This window comes from Siphateles boraxobius, unplaced genomic scaffold, assembly GCF_051911475.1.
Source record: "Siphateles boraxobius isolate OS27281-9 unplaced genomic scaffold, OSU_SipBor_1 135, whole genome shotgun sequence".
In the NCBI taxonomy this organism is placed as follows: Eukaryota; Metazoa; Chordata; class Actinopteri; order Cypriniformes; family Leuciscidae; genus Siphateles; species Siphateles boraxobius.
Window position 1 is genome coordinate 1275001 of NW_027508739.1, and position 22115 is coordinate 1297115.

The 22115-nt window shown below is 40.9% G+C and overlaps 1 protein-coding gene across 2 annotated transcripts in view; it reads right to left on the minus strand.

Moving 5' to 3' along the window:
- The window catches only part of hnrnpll (heterogeneous nuclear ribonucleoprotein L like), a 121304-nt gene that overhangs the window by 9678 nt on the left and 89511 nt on the right, over positions 1-22115 (minus strand). For both annotated transcript variants that reach the window (XM_077229825.1, XM_077229826.1), the window contains exons 4-7: positions 10749-10986; positions 6872-6957; positions 5324-5420; positions 5137-5209 (exon numbers count right to left, since the gene is read on the minus strand). In XM_077229825.1, the coding sequence (XP_077085940.1) occupies positions 5137-5209; positions 5324-5420; positions 6872-6957; positions 10749-10986 (494 nt within the window). The remainder of the gene's footprint in view (positions 1-5136; positions 5210-5323; positions 5421-6871; positions 6958-10748; positions 10987-22115) is intronic.

Below are 22115 nucleotides of genomic sequence, written 5' to 3' on the forward strand. Positions count from 1 at the left end.
CTCACTCAAACAAGCACACACACAATCAAACACAGTCACTCACTCACTCACGCACGCACGCACACACACACAGAACGTTCTTTCAAAGTTGTCTGGTGTTTAATAATCCAGAAATAATGTTTTTATAACGTTCGAGGGAGACAAAGACTGCAGTCAAACATAATCCTCTTTAGGTCGCATGCTTCGCCCTGTCCGCCCGATGGGTCGTCTGCTTCGCCCTGTCCGCCCGATGGGTCGTCTGCTTCGCCCTGTCCGCCCGATGGGTCGTCTGCTTCGCCCTGTCCGCCCGATGGGTCGTCTGCTTCGCCCTGTCCGCCCGATGGGTCGTCTGCTTCGCCCTGGCCGCCCGATGGGTCGTCTGCTTCGCACTGGCCGCCCGATGGGTCGTCTGCTTCGCCCTGTCCGCCCAATGGGTCTTCTGCTTCGCCCTGGCCGCCCGATGGGTCGTCTGCTTCGCCCTGTCCGGCCAATGGGTCGTCTGCTTCGCCCTGTCCGCCCAATGGGTCGTCTGCTTCGCCCTGTCCTCCAGATGGGTCGTCTGCTTCGCCCTGGCCGCCCGATGGGTCGTCTGCTTCGCCCTGTCCGCCCGATGGGTCGTCTGCTTCGCCCTGGCCGCCCGATGGGTCGTCTGCTTCGCCCTGTCCGGCCAATGGGTCGTCTGCTTCGCCCTGGCCGCCCGATGGGTCGTCTGCTTCGCCCTGTCCGCCCGATGGGTCGTCTGCTTCGCCCTGTCCGCCCGATGGGTCGTCTGCTTCGCCCTGGCCGCCCGATGGGTCGTCTGCTTCGCCCTGGCCGCCCGATGGGTCGTCTGCTTCGCCCTGGCCGCCCGATGGGTCGTCTGCTTCGCCCTGTCCGCCCGATGGGTCGTCTGCTTCGCCCTTGCCGCCCGATGGGTCGTCTGCTTCGCCCTGTCCGCCCGATGGGTCGTCTGCTTCGCCCTGTCCGCCCGATGGGTCGTCTGCTTCGCCCTGTCCGCCCGATGGGTCGTCTGCTTCGCCCTGTCCTCCCGATGGGTCGTCTGCTTCGCCCTGTCCGCCCGATGGGTCGTCTGCTTCGCCCTGTCCGCCCGATGGGTCGTCTGCTTCGCCCTGGCCGCCCGATAGACTCTCTGTTTTGCCCTGGTCCCCGTTTAAACCATCACCCCCTGATCCTCCACTATTCCACCTCCCTCCTGAACCCTTGTGTTTTGTTGTCGTGGAGCGTCTGGTAGCCGCTCCGTAGAGGGGGGGTTATGTCACAGTGTCTGGTTCGTGTTTCCCCCGGGTGTCACTAGAGATCCTCGTTTTCACGGTGTCCTTCAGATTGACTACAATTCCCAGCATTCTGTCTGTCACTTATCACTGTTCATTACACTCAGCTGTTCCCTGTAATCATTGTCCCAGCTGTTCATTGTTAGTCTTGTTAGATCTGTGTGTATATATTCCATGTCTGTGTCAGTATGTGTTACGGAGTCGTGTTATGTCTGACACTTCTTGGTCTGTTCCTGATTGTTCCTTGTGTTTTGCTATTTTTGTATTTGGATTGTTTACACGGTATTTGACCTTTGCCTGGACTGGATTTACGCTTTACGGATTACCCACTAAAACATCCTTACTGCACTTGGATCTGCTGTCTATCTCCCGTGTGTGTCGTGACACCACACACATCATTTCTCCCCTTGGCTTTTAAATTTTCGGGAAGGAAAAAAAAATCCACTCCCCCGTCCAAACTTTTAGGATACCGGGTATCAGATTTGCACAGTCCATACACACAACGCTTCGGCATGTTTCCCTCGCTCGAAAGCTTGCCAGACCTCCCGCGCCTAGTTACGGTTGCTAAGACACGATTGGCCAGTCGCGGTTTTTGGGCACGGCTTAGCGAAGGGTCAATTTGATTTCCTACCGTTTCGGAAAGAAATGTTAAAGCACGTTCATCTGCAGTCGTGGGTCTTTCATGCAGAGACTGTATATGATGCATATATGACTATAATGATGCATTTAAAAGGTAATTGCTAAACATTTCTTTACAAAAGTTCACAATGCTGCTGCAGATGCAATATAATGTAGACAACGTTGAATAAATACATTTTCGTCAGGTTAGATACTGATAATTAACCACTCAAACCCCTTTATCTAAACCTCTCTACATAACAGCCAGACTTGTGCGTCCTCCATGGCTGTAGTTTTTTAACACTTTTCACTCGTGTTTGTAGTTCTAACCGAATCCTCGTCTAACGCGGGATGTGGGAAATATTAGCCGTTAGCGTGCGCATCGATCTGCACTTCGGATTCTGACCGGAAATACACTCATTTCAACGTACTACGATTTGGGACGTACTAATTCTATTTTCGAATACTATTTAGGACGGATAGCATGCGAATTGGGACGTACCCTACGTCTCATATAACTCACTGCCCGGACTCTTCATTTATTATCACATTCACCTGTCTCTCATTATGTTGTTTAGCTCACCCCATATAAGCCTGGTTTTCTCATTCATAATCAGAAGTCTGGTTTAGTGTTATGCCTGGTTCAGATTACACGATTCTAGCCCGATTTTGGTGCAATCCGTTTCACGTAGGGTGTCGTGGGGATCCGTAAACGACAACGGCGTCGGGACTCAAGATTCAAACGTTTCATCTCGTATAGTGTGTCATAGTGGACGACAACCAACCCGTGTCTGTGATGCTTCACGACATCACCATAAAAATACTAGCATGTTTAATTATTTTTTTGGTCCTCCATGACGGGTTCCGTCAAGAGGGAGTGTGTGTGTGCGCGTGTGAGTGAGTGAGTGTGTGAGTGAGTGTGTGTGAGTGAGTGAGTGAGTGAGTGAGTGAGTGTGAGTGAGTGAGTGAGTGTGTGTGAGTGAGTGAGTGTGTGTGTGTGTGAGTGAGTGTGTGTGAGTGAGTGAGTGTGACTGAGTGAGTATGTGTGAGTGAGTGTTTGAGTGTGTGTGTGTGTGTGTGTGAGTGAGTGTGAGTGTGTGCTTGTCTGTGTGTGTGAGTGAGTGTGAGTGTGTGTGTGCACGAGTGAGTGAGCGAGCATGTGTGTGTGTGTCTGTGTGTGTGTGCTTGTCTGTGAGTGTGTGTGCACGAGTGAGTGAGTGAGCATGTGTGTGTGTGTCTGTGTGTGTGCGAGTGAGTGCGTGTGTGTCTCTGTCTGTGTGAGCGAGTGAGCGAGACTGTGAGTGTGTGTGTGTGTGAGTGAGTCTTAGTGAGTGAGTGAGTGTGTGCGCGTGAGTGAGTGTGTGCGTGTCTGTGCGAGTGAGTGTGTGTCTGCACGAGTAAGTGAGCGAGCATGTGTGTGTGTGTGTGTGTGCGAGTGAGTGTGTGTGTGTGCGTGTCTGTGTGAGTGAGTCCGTGTGTGTGCGAGTGAGTTTGTATGTGTCTCTGTCTGTGTGAGCGAGTGAGCGAGACTGTGAGTGTGTGTGTGTGTGTGAATGAGTCTTAGTGAGTGAGTGTGTGCGCGTGAGTGAGTGTGTGCGTGTCTGTGCGAGTGAGTGTGTTTGTGCGTGTCTTTGTGAGTGTGTGTGTGAGTGAGTGGGTATGTGTGCGAGTGTGTGTGTGTGTGTGTGTGTGTGTGTGTGTGTATGTATGTGTGTGTGTGTGTGTGCGAGTGTGTGTATGTGTGTGTGAGCGAGTGATCCAGACTGTGAGTGTGTGTGTGATGACATGTTTCTTGTCCACGACAAGTTTTTAAGAGTCAAAATCATGTAATCTGACACAGTGACTATCAAAAACAGTAACAGACACAAAAAATTTGCGCAATCTGAACCAGGCATTACACTGCGATTCCGAGCGCTCTCCCTGGTGCCATGTCTCTTGGTTTTTGTATTTGGTGTTTGTGTTTGTGTGTGTGTGAGTGTGTGTGTGTGTGTGTGTGTGTGTGTGTGTGTAAGGCGCGTGTTTGACCCTGCCTGTGCTTTGGATTACCCTGTTCAATAAATACTGCATTTGGATCCACAACCTTTGTCTCAGAGCGTGACAGCAGCAGTGGCTCTAATCTTCAGTCGATATGAACAGAGAAACGCTGAGCTGCACTTCTGTCTCGTGCCGATCGATGTCTGAGCGCTGCTGTTCTGCGCTGATAACACACACACACACACACATTCCTTCTGAAACCTCCTACAACTGCAATGATGTGGGAGTTTGAGCTGCTAAAACACGTGAGAATCCTTCTACACCCACATCTGACACAGCAAAACAAGATATTACTTCAGTTTCCCAAAGAGAAATAATATAATATCTATATATATATAATAATATCTTCAGCATAAAAACAGACAGAGGTCAGAGGTCACCACTGAACTCCGCACACCAAATCTCTGTCATTTCTCACGTGTCTCAACATCCACTGTAAAAAAATATTTTCATGATTCATTATCACAACTTTTTATATTTAGTCAAATCAACTTAGATAATTAATGTGGTTAAGATAACATAATATTTTGAGTTTCTATTTATTAAACCAATCTCCTTCATTGTATTGACTCAAATTTTTTAATTTCAATTTCAATGAACTTTCACAATTTTAAGGCAACCAGGTAACTTACTTTTTTAAAGTTGAACCAAAAATAATTTTTAACAGTGAATACAGAGCAATCACATGACAGAGATCTTGCTTTGAGCAAAATATAAAAATAGTCCATACTTTTCATAAGAGGTAAACCTGCAACTCCAGTGTTTCGCAGCCATATACATTAATAAAAATAGTCTGATAAAAAACATGATCCAACCTTTTTATATTCATATCCGGGAGAACTATTTACTTTTTTGGATACATTTTTGGTAAAGCTCTTAGACATCACTGCTCTGCCTCTTCGACTCTCGTCTTAAATGACTACGGCTGCCTCGAAGAAAATGTAAAACTGTTTTGTGTGTCCGCTGGGAATATACAGACCGTAGCTCGAGTAACTTTACATGATTACCCCTGATATACTGTATATCTCATATATAATATAATGTATCATTTTATAGATACACTCACACTTTCTCACCCCTGCACACACACACAAACACACACACACACTCATACTTACACACACACACACACACACACACAAACACACACACACACTATCACCCCTGCACACACACACAAACACACGCATGCACACTCACACACACTCACACACACACACACACTCACACGTACCTCGTCTCAGCAGGAAGGGTTTGGTATAATCCCAGCTGTCGTTGTCGTTTCTGATGACATTGAGGCGTGAGGGCTAGAATGAGAGAGCACAACGCCACTGCATGTGTGTTAGCTCCAGCGGTGTGTGTGTGTGAGTGAGTGAGTGAGTGTGTGTGAGTGTGTGAGAGTGTGAACGCTGCACATTTACCCGAGCGTATTCGATTTTCAGCGTGCAGCAGCCGGCGTAGATGTCGGCCCCGTTCAGGGCAGCTTTGGCCTTCTGGGCGTTCTGGATGGACTCGAACGTGACGGTCGTCAAGGAAAAAAACACACAGCCGAGACTCAAACACACATTCAGACACAGACACACACACTCACACTCACAGGTGACGTCAGCTCACACTCGTGGAACTGTGAAAGCGTGTCTTTGAAACCACAGACGAGAGCTTTAGACGGCTGACGCTTCACTTCTGCAGGTCAAACACGCATGTAAACTGAGCAAAGCAGAAGCTCAGAAACACGCGGGTTCCTGGAGTTCAGGCTGTCAGTGACGCCTGGATACAGCAATATTTTATGATATAATATAATATTTTAATATAATATAGTAATTTATTTATTACATGTGTGCTTAACATCTTCGTCAGCATCTCAAAACTAAACTATATTGAGATCCACATGGGAAACGAGTTATGCCTCCTTGTAGTCTTGTATGACCGATCAGCTGCTTTATTTCAGAGCAAAGATCTGTTATCTCGTTAAAAGTCCTGATGTTGAAATTTTTTTTAATCATATATATATAACATTTTTTAATATATATATATATAAAATTAGATAAATATTCTAAAAAGTAATGTAAATTAATACAACCTTAAAAAAGCATACATTTTATATATATATATATATAATAATCAAAAACAAGTGGAGAAGTCAATTAAATTTGTTATTGAATCCTGTAAAACATTCAGTTCTTGGATCTCCTAAATTTAAAAAAATATTTAGTGATTATTTTTTTTATTTAAATATAATTTAATTTATAATATATATATATATATATATATATATATATATATATATATATATATATATATATATATAACAATTCTAAGTTAAATAATATTTAAATAAAAAAAATATTAATTATAATAATTAATAAAAGAAAAAATATTATTAAAAATTATATATATATATATATATATATATAACAACTATTGCAAAATACGCATGCAAATATTTAATAGGGACTCAATTAGGTTCATGGGAGTGGGCGGAGCTAAAGAGTTGGTGGAGATTTGATTGGTGGAGATTTGGCTGCAGAATCATGAGTGATGTATTATAGTTCCACCGAGAATTCCACTGTTAAACATGGTTATTTTTAAAAAAATGAGTTGAAATAATGTGCGTATGTCACCGATTAACAGCCTCGTAGTTCTTCATCAGGAAAAATCCGGTCCCTTTAGAGAAAATGAAAGGGATTTTTCCCCCTGGATCCCAACTGTTGTGCTCAGAATCATTATAGTTGTGTATGTGAGTGAGTGCAATATCAGCACAAAACCTTATAATGATTTTAAAATTTGTAATAAAACACTGTTTAGTATGTTTTTAAAGCCATTTGAAATACAAGGACTCAGGAAATGTCCTCATGAATCACGTTCACGTTGTAATACCAATGTAATACCCATGTCATTATACTAATTTCTGTCTACATAAATCACAAAAACACACACACACACACACACACACACACAACAAAGGATATTCCACCATGGCCTGGATTCCGTTCCTCTTAAAGATGACGATCCGCAGCACATTTCCGATCGGATTACAGACTGTGTACAAAACATCCTGCAAGATGAAGAGGAGAATCCGTTCAGAGCAGCCAATCAGAGCGGGTCATGTGACATGCTTAAGAGAGAAGTGTTTTACCGTAGTGAGAAGTGTTTTACCGTGGTGAGAAGTATTTTATCGTAGTGAGAAGTGTTTTACCGTAGTGAGAAGTGTATTACTGTAGTGAGAAGTGTTTTACCGTAGTGAGAAGTGTTTTACTGTAGTGAGAAATGTTTTACCGTGGTGAGAAGTATTTTATCGTAGTGAGAAGTGTTTTACCGTAGTGAGAAGTGTTTTATCGTAGTGAGAAGTGTTTTATCGTAGTGAGAAGTGTTTTATCGTAGTGTTTTACCGTAGTGAGAAGTGTTTTACCGAAGTGAGAAGTGTTTTATCGTAGTGAGAAGTGTTTTACCGTAGTGAGAAGTGTTTTATCGTAGTGAGAAGTGTTTTACCGTAGTGAGAAGTGTTTTTGAGAAGTGTTTTATCGTAGTGAGAAGTGTTTCATCGTAGTGAGAAGTTATTACCGTAGTGAGAAGTGTTTTATCGTAGTGAGAAGTGTTTTACCGTAGTGAGAAGTGTTTTATCGTAGTGAGAAGTGTTTTATCGTAGTGAGAAGTGTTTTACTGTAGTGAGAAATGTTTTACCGTAGTGAGAAGTGTTTTACTGTAGTGAGAAATGTTTTACCGTGGTGAGAAGTATTTTACCGTAGTGAGAAGTGTTTTATCGTAGTGAGAAGTGTTTTATCGTAGTGAGAAGTGTTTTACTGTAGTGAGAAATGTTTTACCGTAGTGAGAAGTGTTTTACTGTAGTGAGAAATGTTTTACCGTGGTGAGAAGTATTTTATCATAGTGAGAAGTGTTTTACCGTAGTGAGAAGTGTTTTACTGTAGTGAGAAATGTTTTACCGTGGTGAGAAGTATTTTATCGTAGTGAGAAGTGTTTTACTGTAGTGAGAAGTGTTTTATCGTAGTGAAAAGTGTTTTATCGTAGTGAGAAGTGTTTTATGGTAGTGAGAAGTGTTTTATCGTAGTGTTTTACCGTAGTGAGAAGTGTTTTATCGTAGTGAGAAGTGTTTTACCGTAGTGAGAAGTGTTTTACCGTAGTGAGAAGTGTTTTATCGTAGTGAGAAGTGTTTTACCGTAGTGAGAAGTGTTTTTGAGAAGTGTTTTATCGTAGTGAGAAGTGTTTCATCGTAGTGAGAAGTTATTACCGTTTTGAGAAGTCTTTTATCGTAGTGAGAAGTGTTTTACCGTAGTGAGAAGTGTTTTACTGTAGTGAGAAATGTTTTACCGTGGTGAGAAGTATTTTATCGTAGTGAGAAGTGTTTTACTGTAGTGAGAAGTGTTTTACCGTAGTGAGAAGTGTTTTATCGTAGTGAGAAGTGTTTTATGGTAGTGAGAAGTGTTTTATCGTAGTGTTTTACCGTAGTGAGAAGTGTTTTATCGTAGTGAGAAGTGTTTTACCGTAGTGAGAAGTGTTTTACCGTAGTGAGAAGTGTTTTATCGTAGTGAGAAGTGTTTTACCGTAGTGAGAAGTGTTTTTGAGAAGTGTTTTATCGTAGTGAGAAGTGTTTCATCGTAGTGAGAAGTTATTACCGTTTTGAGAAGTCTTTTATCGTAGTGAGAAGTGTTTTATCGTAGTGAGAACTGTTTTACCGTAGTGAGAAGTGTTTTTGAGAAGTGTTTTATCGTAGTGAGAAGTGTTTCATCGTAGTGAGAAGTTATTACCGTAGTGAGAAGTGTTTTATCGTAGTGAGACGTGTTTTACCGTAGTGAGAAGTGTTTTACTGTAGTGAGAAGTGTTTTATCATGAGAGTGTTTTATCGTAGTGAGAAGTGTTTTACCGTAGTGAGAAGTGTTTTACCGTAGTGAGAAGTGTTTTATCGTAGTGAGAAGTGTTTTTCCGTAGTGAGAAGTTTTTTATCGTAGTGAGAAGTGTTTTACCGTAGTGAGAAGTGTTTTATCGTAGTGAGAAGTGTTTTGTCGTGAGAAGTGTTTTACCGTAGTGAGAAGTGTTTTATCATAGTGAGAAGTGTTTTATCGTAGTGAGAAGTGTTTTATCGTGAGAAGTGTTTTACCGTAGTGAGAAGTGTTTTATCGTAGTGAGAAGTGTTTTGTCGTGAGAAGTGTTTTACCGTAGTGAGAAGTGTTTTATCATAGTGAGAAGTGTTTTATCGTAGTGAGAAGTGTTTTATCGTGAGAAGTGTTTTACCGTAGTGAGAAGTGTTTTATCGTAGTGAGAAGTGTTTTACCGCGGTGAGAAGTGTTTTACCGTAGTGAGAAGTGTTTTACCGTAGTGAGAAGTGTTTTACCGCAGTGAAAAGTGTTTTACCGCAGTGAGAAGTGTTTTACCGTAGTGAGAAGTGTTTTACCGTAGTGAGAAGTGTTTTACCGCAGTGAGAAGTGTTTTACCGTAGTGAGAAGTGTTTTACCGTGGTGAGAAGTGTTTTACTGTGGTGAGAAGTGTTTTATCGTAGTGAGAAGTGTTTTACTGTAGTGAGAAGTGTTTTACCGCAGTGAGAAGTGTTTTATCATCATAGAAGTGTTTTACCGCGGTGAGAAGTGTTTTACTGTAGTGAGAAGTGTTTTACCGCAGTGAGAAGTGTTTTACCGTAGTGAGAAGTGTTTTACCGTAGTGAGAAGTGTTTTATCATCAGAGAAGTGTTTTACCGCGGTGAGAAGTGTTTTACTGTAGTGAGAAGTGTTTTACTGTAGTGAGAAGTGTTTTACCGCAGTGAGAAGTGTTTTACCGTGGCGAGAAGTGTTTTATCGTAGTGAGAAGTTTTTATCGTAGTGAGAAGTGTTTTATCGTAGTGAAAAGTGTTTTATCGTGAGAAGTGTTTTACCGTAGTGAGAAGTGTTTTATCATAGTGAGAAGTGTTTTATCGTAGTGAGAAGTGTTTTATCGTGAGAAGTGTTTTACCGTAGTGAGAAGTGTTTTATCATAGTGAGAAGTGTTTTATCGTGAGAAGTGTTTTACCGTAGTGAGAAGTGTTTTATCGTAGTGAGAAGTGTTTTACCGTAGTGAGAAGTGTTTTATCGTGAGAAGTGTTTTACCGTAGTGAGAAGTGTTTTATCGTAGTGAGAAGTGTTTTATCATAGTGAGAAGTGTTTTACCGTAGTGAGAAGTGTTTTATCGTGAGAAGTGTTTTACCGTAGTGAGAAGTGTTTTATCGTAGTGAGAAGTGTTTTATCGTGAGAAGTGTTTTACCGTAGTGAGAAGTGTTTTATCGTAGTGAGAAGTGTTTTACCGTAGTGAGAAGTGTTTTACCGTAGTGAGAAGTGTTTTATCATAGTGAGAAGTGTTTTACCGCGGTGAGAAGTGTTTTACCGTAGTGAGAAGTGTTTTACCGTAGTGAGAAGTGTTTTACCGCAGTGAGAAGTGTTTTACCGTGTGAGAAGTGTTTTACTGTAGTGAGAAGTGTTTTATCGTAGTGAGAAGTGTTTTACTGTAGTGAGAAGTGTTTTACCGCGGTGAGAAGTGTTTTACCGTAGTGAGAAGTGTTTTACCGTGTGAGAAGTGTTTTACTGTAGTGAGAAGTGTTTTATCGTAGTGAGAAGTGTTTTACTGTAGTGAGAAGTGTTTTATCGTAGTGAGAAGTGTTTTACCGTAGTGAGAAGTGTTTTACTGTAGTGAGAAGTGTTTTACCGTAGTGAGAAGTGTTTTACCGTAGTGAGAAGTGTTTTACTGTAGTGAGAAGTGTTTTACCGTGGTGAGAAGTGTTTTACTGTAGTGAGAAGTGTTTTACTGTAGTCAGAAGTGTTTTTTACCGTAGTGAGAAGTGTTTTACTGTAGTGAAAAGTGTTTTACCGTAGTGATGGGGTAGAGCGGGTTCTGGATGGACAGCAGCAGGACCTTGTTCCCGCTGTTGGGGTCGTCGGCGTTGGTGGGCCGTGTGATGCGTTTGCTGGTGGAGTAGTTGAAGAAGGCCTGCTGGCCCGCGATGTACACGGGCTCCTGGGAGCCGAACGACACACACCGGTCGGCACTCTGAGCCTCCTCGAACTCCACCAGAGCCTGACGCTTGAACGGCATCATCATCACGTAACTGCGGGACAGGGGAGGAGGCCTTTAGGACAGGTGTATCTCAGATTCAGTTTTTGAGCGTTTCATTATGGCAGTTTATTCATTTGGTTGTTTTTTATATTAATTTATCTGTATTTCAGTTTTTTTTTTATCTTTGGTTTTCATGTTAATTTTAGTGCAATTTTAGTCATTTTGTTGTGGTTTTGTAATTTTGTTTTTTTATATATTCTATTTAAGTTTAATTCGTTTTTTCATTCTTTTTGATATTTTTAGCTTTCATGTTCATTTTAGTTTAATTTCTGTTAATTTTATGTATGTGCTTTTGTAAAAAAATTTAAGTATAATTGAGGTTTACTTTACTTGTATTTCAGTTTTAGTTTTTTCATTAGTTTTATTTTAATATTTTTAGTTTCCATTTTAGTTAATTTTTTTCATTTCGTTATGCTTTTTTCCTTTTATTAGTTTATATATATATTATTGTAATTTATTTCATTTTTATTTTAGTTTCTTTTATTTTTATGTATTTAGTTTTCACATTTATTTTAGTTAAATGTTTGTTAATTTAGTTATGTGCTTTTGTCATTTCATTATTACATTTTTTTCAGTATTGCTATTTAGGTTTAATTTATTTTTACTTCAGTTTTAGTTAATTTTTTCAATAAATTTTTTATATTTTTTTCACTTTATTATAATGCTTTTTCATTTCATTATGTGCTTTTGTCATTTCATTTCCTTTTTTTTTTTAGTATTGCTACTAAGGTTTAATTTATTTTTATTTCAGTTTTAGTTTAGCTTTTAAATCTGTTGTTATTTTTGTATTTTTAGTTATGTTAAATTTAGTTTAATGTTTATTCATTTCATTATGTGTTTTTGTCATTTCTTTATTTTTTCCAGTATTGCTATTTAGTTTTAGTTTATTTTTATGATAATAACCCTGGTTCGGCATCATCATACAAGATCTGAAGAATCATACAAGAACCGCTGAAGTTCGACACTGATGCATCTTTAAATAATATCTATAATATGTAGCAATGCATCGAATTTCCACAACCGTAAATATTTGGCTGAAAAAAAGATTCTTCCGACATGTTTTTTGAGGGCCGAAATCTCAATGTTTTACTAATAAATAAGGTTCCGCTAAATACTATTTGTAGCGCCGTCCATCAATAAGCACAATCGGCTTTGTGCTTTGATACTTTTGATATGAAAGGGCGCCAACAGGGCGCCAGTCATTTAAGCAGGTGATGTTGGTTTGCTTCGGTACAGGTACAATGATGGACGTTTTGAAGCATGTGGGGACTACAGACAAGGACCGATTGAAAATGTCCGTAAAAACACCAGCAAGTTGATTCGCGCACTTTCTGATGACGCGGCCCGGAATACCGTCTGGACCCGCGGCTTTACGGATGTTCACTCGAAGGAAAGATCGGGTTACATCCGCTACAGAGATGGAGAGTGTACTAACCTCTGTAGCTTCAGCCGCGAGAACTCTCTCCGCGAGGGGGGTGTTAGTTCCCTCAAAGCGAGCATAAAAAGTGTTTAGCTCATCTGGGAGAGAGGCAGTGTTGTTCACTGTGGAGTTTATGTTTCCTCTGTAGTCCGTAATGATATTAATTCCCTTCCACATGCTTCTAGAGTCGGAGGTGTTGAACTGTCCTTCAATCTTGTCCCTGTATTGGCGTTTTGCTGCTCTGATAGTTTTACGGAGGGCATAACTTGCTTGTTTTTTCTCCTCCGCACTCCCGGAGTTAAAAGCGGAAGTCCGCGCATTGAGTGCCGCACGAACATCGCTATTAATCCATGGTTTCTGGTTCAGGTAAATCCGAATTGTTTTGGTCGGAACAACGTCTTCTGCGCACTTCCTGATGAAACATGTTACGCTGTCAGCGTAAACCTCGATATCGTCATCAGAGGCCGACCGGAACATCTCCCAGTCCGCGTGATCAAAACAGTCCTGAAGCATAGAGTCTGATTGGTCCGAACAGCACTGGATCGATCTGAGGGCGGGTGTTTCCTGTTTCAGTTTCTGCCTATAAGCGGGCAGAAGGAGAACGGAAGAGTGATCCGATTTGCCAAAAGGTGGACGGGGGAGGGATTTGTAGCCATCCCGGAAAGGGGAGTAGCAATGATCCAAAACCCGGTCCCCTCGTGTGTTAAAGTTTATGTGTTGGTGGTATTTAGGTGCTATTTTCTTGAAGTTGGCTTTGTTAAAGTCCCCGGACACAATGAACGCGGCCTCAGGGTGCGCGGTTTCCTGCTCGCTTATTTCCCCATACAGTTCCTTTAGTGCCCGGTCTGTGTCGGCTTGTGGGGGAATGTACACAGCCGTGATAATGACCGCTGTGAATTCCCTCGGTAGCCAGAATGGTCGACACAGAAGCATGAGAAATTCCAGATCAGGAGAGCAGAAAGACTTGATAGAATGTACGTTCCTCTGATCACACCAGGATTTGTTGATCATAAAACTTACACCCCCACCTCTGCTTTTACCTGAGAGGTCTTTAACTCTGTCCGCTCGGTACACTGAGAACCCCGCGGTTTCAATGCCCGAGTCTGGAATCTCAGCCGACATCCAAGTTTCTGTAAGGCAGATAATGCAGCAGTCCCTCGTCTCCCGTTGGAAAGAGATCCGCGCTCTCAGCTCACAGAGCTTGTTGTCTAGAGACTGAACGTTTGCTAGCAAAATACTGGGAAGCGGCGGTCGATTTGCGCGCCGTCTTACTCTGACGAGAACGCCGGCTCTTCTTCCCCTTCTCCATCTGCGTTTCTGCGGCCGAGCTGGCCAGACAAAGGGCTCCGCAGCCGTGTTTCTAAACAGCCGGGCATCACTGAAGAAATGAAAGTCCGGTTCTCGGTGTTCGATTGCCGAACCAATGTCCAAAAGTGTTTGTATGTCGTACTCAATAAGACAGACAACATCCAAGACAAAAAACAAAAGAACTGTAAACAAAACAAACAAAAAACTACCATGTTGTGACGGAGCTCGCAACGCAGCAGCCATACTCGGCGCCATCTTGAAGCATATATCATCATATATCACCGAAGCAAACCAACATCACCTGCTTAAATGACTGGCGCCCTGTTGCTCTGACCCCCATCATAAGTAAATGCTTTGAGAGACTAGTCAGAGATTACATCTGCTCTGTTCTACCACCCTCACTGGACCCACTGCAGTTTGCATACCGCAATAACCGCTCCACTGATGATGCTATTGCATCTACAATACACACTGCTCTCTCCCACCTGGAAAAAAGGAACACATATGTGAGAATGCTGTTTGTAGACTATAGCTCTGCATTCAACACCATAGTGCCCTCCTTGCTTGATGTGAAACTCCGGGCTCTGGGCTTAAACAGCTTGCTGTGCAGCTGGATCCTGAACTTCCTGTCAAACAGACGCCAGGTGGTTAGAATAGGCAGCAACATCTCCTCATCACTGACCCTCAACACTGGAGCCCCACAGGGCTGTGTTCTTAGCCCACTCTTGTACTCCTTGTACACATATGACTGCGTGGCAACTCACAGCTCCAATTCCATCATCAAGTTTGCTGATGATACGACGGTCGTAGGTCTGATCACCGACAACGATGAAACGGCCTACAGAGAGGAGGTGCTCACTCTGACGCACTGGTGTCAGAAGAACAACCTCTCCCTCAACATCAGCAAAACCAAGGAGCTAGTGGTCGACTTCAGTAAGAACGACAGAGAGCACAGCCCCATCACCATCAATGGAGCACCGGTGGAGAGAGTCAGCAGCTTCAAGTTCCTCGGTGTCCACATCACAGAGGAACTCACATGGTCCGTCCACACTGAGGCCGTCGTGAAGAAGGCTCATCAGCGCCTCTTCTTCCTGAGACGGCTGAGGAAGTTCGGGATGAACCGCCACATCCTCACACAGTTCTACACCAGCACCGTCGAGAGCATCCTGACTGGCTGCATCACTGCCTGGTACGGCAACACCACCAGCCGTAACCGCAAAGCCCTGCGAAGGGTGGCGCGCACTGCCAGCCGTATCATCGAAGGGTGAGCTTCCCTCCCTCCAGGATATATATGCCAGGCGGTGTGTGAGGAAAGCTCGGAGGATCATCAGAGACTCTAGCCACCCGAGCCATGGGCTGCTCTCACTGCTACCATCAGGCAGGCGTTACCGCAGCATCAGGACACACACCAGTCGACTCCATGACAGCTTCTTCCCACAAGCAATTAGATTTCTAAACTCTTGATCCCTCATGATCAATAACCACAAACAGTCTAACTGTCAACACACCACAACATAACCTACTGCATATTACAATATATATATATATATATAAATGTTTTTTTTTTATATATCCACCTTACGTGTATCTATTGCATGTATACATACCTCTTTTGTATTTTTTGTATATTGTTGTATATTGTAAATTGTTGTATATTGTATAGTGTATATTGTATATTATTTATTGTTCTGTTAGTGTGTATGGTACTGTGAGTAATTGTGCGCACATTAGATGTGTAATCTAGGTAAATCTGATGTTTGCTGTAATTGTTTACGTCACATCGTGTCATACTGCTATGTTGCTCGGAACTGCACCTAAGAATTTCACCCACTGTTGCAATGGTGTATATGGTTGTGTGACAATAAAAGGATTTGATTTGATTTGATTTGAAACAAAGTCTCAGTTTTCAAATTATCCCAATTTATCACAAAATGCAAACAATAAATGCCATTTTGGCAAAAAGTAAAATAAATGTCATGAAAACAAGGTATTGCAGCCACAGTTTAAATATTTATATTTCAACAAACAATTGGAGTAAAAACATTTATATTTTGGCTTCGGTAGAAAATTCCCTTCGCTGCATCACTAATGATCAGTGCATTTGAAAAATATACAGCAGTGTTTATCTGCACAAAAACAGCATCAGAACGAACACTGAAGGAGTCGAAGGAAACGAACAAATCGAATCTGCAGAGATGTTTAAAACAGTTGAAGACGGAGGAGCACATCACAGCATTCTGTGGTCACACACAGTAAGTGACTATAAATACACTCATATGACCTTGATTTGTGCCGAGAGAGAGAGACAAGAGAGAGAGAGAGAGAGAGAGACAGAGAGAGAGAGAGAGACAGAGAGAGAGAGACAGAGAGAGAGAGAGAGAGAGAGAGACAGAGAGAGAGACAGAGAGAGAGAGAGAGACAGAGAGAGAGACAGAGAGAGAGAGAGAGAGAGAGACAGAGAGAGAGAGAGAGAGAGAGACAGAGAGAGAGACAGAGAGAGAGAGAGAGAGAGAGACAGAGAGAGAGACAGAGAGAGAGAGAGAGAGAGAGACAGAGAGAGAGAGACACAGAGAGAGAGAGAGAGAGAGAGAGAGAGAGAGAGAGACAGAGAGAGAGACACAGAGAGAGAGACAAGAGAGAGAGAGAGAGACAGAGAGAGAGAGAGACAGAGAGAGAGAGAGACAGAGAGAGAGAGAGAGACAGAGAGAGAGAGACAGAGAGAGAGACATATAGATAGATAGAGAGATATAGAGAGAGATAGATAGATAGAAATATAAATAGACAGATAGAGAGAGAGAGAGAGAGAGACAGAGAGAGAGAGAGAGAGACAGAGAGAGAGAGAGAGAGAGAGAGAGACAGAGAGAGAGAGAGACAGAGAGAGAGAGTGAAATCAATTACAACTACAAATTAAAGCTGCAAGCAGCATTTAGCGGTGTTCAAGCAGTTAAGGCCTTTAAGGCCGTAAAGCACAAAAGCACCAAAAGACATTAAGTTTTATTTAGCATACATTTAAACACTGACATAATAGATGGAAAATACCATTTACAGCCAATACAGGCAATTTTAGCATGATTTACCATGATATACCCCATTTCAGTGTGATTTTCATGATTTACCATGAATCTAGCATGATTTACCATAGTTTACCATGGTATACCAAGTTCTAGTATGATTCACCATGATTTACCCTGTTCTAGCATGATTTACCACAACTGAACACATTCTAGTATGATTTAATATGTTTATAGCATGATTTATCTTAGTTTACCTTGATTTACCATGTTATAGGATGATTGACCATGATATACCACATTCTAGAATGATTTATCAGGATTGTAGCATGATTTACTATGATTCGTCACATTGCTAGCATGATTTACCATGATATACTGGTGAAAATCAAGTCTGTCAAAATGAGAGTGAGCCACTAAGTGGTCTTCTACTGCCCTTTGCTGGCCATTATACTTATTAATAAAGTGTTTTCACAGGTGCTTTTGTGACTCATATCTAGACACACACACAAGTCATTATGAAAATATATGAAATGCTTATAGACCATTAAAATATGTCTTTGCAAGCTATTAATCAGATTATTCAGGATTTATTCAGAAACATGGGACTACACACACACATTCTGTTGTAGATAAAGTGATCTGAACTGTGTCTCATTCAGGATTAACATTTGTCCGTGACACAATGGTCAATAGTAATACTTCAATAGATGAATTTTGACAAAATGTGAGTGTAAATGTTAAAATAGTGATTTTATAAACTCTAAATAAGAATTATAGAATATTAGTAGTTAGTAGCTTGACAAAATGACTATTTTAAACAGCAGGGGGCAGTAGAATACCACTTATTGGCTTAATATGCCATTATGTTATAACTTTAACCTTTTTAACTGTTATAGATGCATTATTTCTTATCTTATTTAGAGTCACATGTTCTGACTTGTTTTTAAGAAGATCTGAGCATTCATTGAAGAGATATAGGCTTTCTTGGTAAAGGCTTCATATTGAAGTGACCCTATTATAGCCATCCAAATGAAGAAGTTATAACTTTTCTGATGATTATTTATCTAGAGAGTCCAGAGAATTGTACTGAACTGATTTTGAACATTGTGATATAAATATTATATGATCATAGATGGAACACACCATTTACAGCCAATACAGGCAATTTACCATAGGAAATACATGGTTTTAAACCTTTTCAACTGTTATAGCGCCACCTATTGTCCGATCTCCATAAAACTTTGCATGCTTGTTAATGATGTTATGTCACATATGCTCATTAATTTTTGTGAAGTTCTGAGTTTTTATTTAGGATTTATAGGCTTTTGAGTGTGTTTTGACACACCCCTTCTTCTAAATGACCCTGTTACAGTGAATCAAAGGGCAAAGTTCAACTTTTTTTCAATGATTATTGATCTAGAGAGTCCAGAGAATTGTCCTAGACTGGTCTGGTTCCGATCGGGCAAAAAACCAGGGACTAGTTCGCAAAAGTAGGTTTTTAACATATTCGTGAATATTTAATGAACGATTTGATTGACAGCAATGGTTCTAGAGGCAAAGTTGTTCATCATGAGGAGATCTATCAAATGATATGCATTTTGTGGGGATATGTGCAACACCACGTGATTACAGAGCCGTAAAACTCGTTAGCGCCAACTAGTGGCCGATTTCTTTCAAAACTCTTACAGACCTCTTGGGCCATGAGTCGAACATGCCCATTGAGTTTCGTTCCGATTGGCCTCCGTTAACCTCGTCTCACAGGTGCTCAAACTTTATTGGCCGATGGCGGCCATGTTTTTTGAGATACGCCAATATCCTTTTACACATACATGGGGCCTTGGACCAAGACACTGCATACCAATTTTCAGGTCAATCGGACTAACGGTCAGGTGGCCACACCCCCTTTTATGTTTTTTTAATGTTATAGCACCACCTAGTGTTAGATCGACGCAGTTTTTTTACTGTGACCTCAAATTGAACTCATAAATATGTGGACCAAGTTTGGTGAAGATATCTCATTTACTTCTCGAGTTATATCCATTTTAGTAAAATAGGCTCCTCCCACAATGTTCATTTTGCACCCCCTAGCAACCGAAAATCGAAAATTAAACTTTTTTTCAATGATTATTGATATTCAGACTCCAGAGAACATTTCTACACTGGTTTGGTTCCGATCGGGCAAAAAACCAGGGACTAGTTCGCAAAAGTCGTTTTTTAACAAAATTCAAAATGGCGGAAAATCTATCATGGCGGAAATGAAATCGGAGATATACGTTTTTTAAGTTAAGAGTCCAGCTTTCCAATGATATAAGACACTTGAGTCTACGCCTTACGGTTTAGGAGTTATGAGCAGTTACGCGCAATTGATTGCTGTAGCGCCACCTATAGGCCAATCGGGGTCATACTCTCTGAACCTCTCCTCGATTTTTGTACTACCATCTGACAAAGTTTCAGAGCTCCAGCACTTACGGTTTGGGCTGCACGATGCGTTTTAGGGGAAAATAATAATAATAATAATAATTAAAGCTGCAAGCAGCATTTAGCGGTGTTCAAGCAGTTAAGGCCTTTAAGGCCATAAAGCACAAAAGCACCAAAAGACATTAAGTTTTATTTAGCATACATTTAAACACTGACATAATAGATGGAAAATACCATTTACAGCCAATACAGGCAATTTTAGCATGATTTACCATGATATACCCCATTTCAGTGTGATTTTCATGATTTACCATGAATCTAGCATGATTTACCATAGTTTACCATGGTATACCAAGTTCTAGTATGATTCACCATGATTTACCCTGTTCTAGCATGATTTACCACAACTGAACACATTCTAGTATGATTTAATATGTTTATAGCATGATTTATCTTAGTTTACCTTGATTTACCATGTTATAGGATGATTGACCATGATATACCACATTCTAGAATGATTTATCAGGATTGTAGCATGATTTACTATGATTCGTCACATTGCTAGCATGATTTACCATGTTAAACTGGTGAAAATCAAGTCTGTCAAAATGAGAGTGAGCCAATAAGTGGTCTTCTACTGCCCTTTGCTGGCCATTATACTTATTAATAAAGTGTTTTCACAGGTGCTTTGTGACTCATATCTAGACACACACACAAGTCATTATGAAAATCAATGAAATGCTTATAGACCATTAAAATATGTCTTTGCAAGCTATTAATCAGATTATTCAGGATTTATTCAGAAACATGGGACTACACACACACATTCTGTTGTAGATAAAGTGATCTGAACTGTGTCTCATTCAGGATTAACATTTGTCCGTGACACAATGGTCAATAGTAATACTTCAATAGATGAATTTTGACAAAATGTGAGTGTAAATGTTAAAATAGTGATTTTATAAACTCTAAATAAGAATTATAGTATATTAGTAGTTATTAGCTTGACAAAATGACTATTTTAAACAGCAGGGGGCAGTAGAATACCACTTATTGGCTTAATATGCCATTATGTTATAACTTTAACCTTTTTAACTGTTATAGATGCATTATTTCTTATCTTATTTAGAGTCACATGTTCTGACTTGTTTTTAAGAAGATCTGAGCATTCATTGAAGAGATATAGGCTTTCTTGGTAAAGGCTTCATATTGAAGTGACCGTATTATAGCCATCCAAATGAAGAAGTTATAACTTTTCTGATGATTATTTATCTAGAGAGTCCAGAGAATTGTACTGAACTGATTTTGAACATTGTGATATAAATATTATATGATCATAGATGGAACACACCATTTACAGCCAATACAGGCAATTTACCATAGGAAATACATGGTTTTAAACCTTTTAAACTGTTATAGCGCCAACTATTGTCCGATCTCCATAAAACTTTGCATGCTTGTTAATGATGTTATGTCACATATGCTCACCAATTTTTGTGAAGTTCTGAGTTTTCGGATAGGATTTATAGGCTTTTGAGTGTGTTTTGACACGCCCCTTCTTCTAAATGACCCTGTTACAGTGAATCAAAGGGCAAAGTTCAACTTTTTTTCAATGATTATTGATCTAGAGAGTCCAGAGAATTGTCCTAGACTGGTCTGGTTCCGATCGGGCGAAAAACCAGGGACTAGTTCGCAAAAGTAGGTTTGTAACATATTCGTGAATATTTAATGAACGATTTGATTGACAGCAATGGTTCTAGAGGCAAAGTTGTTCATCATGAGGAGATCTATCAAATGATATGCATTTTGTGGGGATATGTGCAACACCACGCGATTACAGAGCCGTAAAACTCGTTAGCGCCAACTAGTGGCCGATTTCTTTCAAAACTCTTACAGACCTCTTGGGCCATGAGTCGAACATGCCCATTGAGTTTCGTTCCGATTGGCCTCCGTTAACCTTGTCTCACAGGTGCTCAAACTTTATTGGCCGATGGCGGCCATGTTTTTTTAGATACGCCAATATCCTTTTACACATACATGGGGCCTTGGACCAAGACACTGCATACCAATTTTCAGGTCAATCGGACTAACGGTCAGGTGGCCACACCCCCTTTTATGTTTTTTTAATGTTATAGCGCCACCTAGTGTTAGATCGACGCGTTTTTTTTACTGTGACCCCAGACTGTCCTCATACACATGTGTGTCAAGTTTGGTGAAGATATCTCATTTACTTCTCCAGTTATAGTCATTTTAGTAAAATAGGCTCCTCCCACAACGTTCATTTTGCGCCCCCTAGCAACCGAAAATCGAAAATTCAACTTTTTTTCAATGATTATTGATATTCAGACTCCAGAGAACATTTCTACACTGGTTTGGTTCCGATCGGGCAAAAAACCAGGGACTAGTTTGCAAAAGTCGTTTTTTAACAAAATTCAAAATGGCGGAAAATCTATCATGGCGGAAATGAAATCGGAGATATACGTTTTTTAAGTTAAGAGTCCAGCTTTCCAATGATATAAGACACTTGAGTCTACGCCTTACGGTTTAGGAGTTATGAGCAGTTACGCGCAATTGATTGCTGTAGCGCCACCTATAGGCCAATCGGGGTCATACTCTCTGAACCTCTCCTCGATTTTTGTACTACCATCTGACAAAGTTTCAGAGCTCCAGCACTTACGGTTTGGGCTGCACGATGCGTTTTAGGGGAAAATAATAATAATAATAATAATAATAATAATAATAATTAAAGCTGCAAGCAGCATTTATCGGTGTTCAAGCAGTTAAGGCAATTAAGGCAGTTATGCTCAAAAGCATCAAAAGACATTAAGTTTCATGTAGCAAGCATGAAACACTGACATCATAGATGGAATAGACCTTGTTTTAGCATGATTTACCATGATATACCAAATTTTAGCGTGATTTTTCATGATTTACCATGTTCCAGTATGATTTACCATGAAT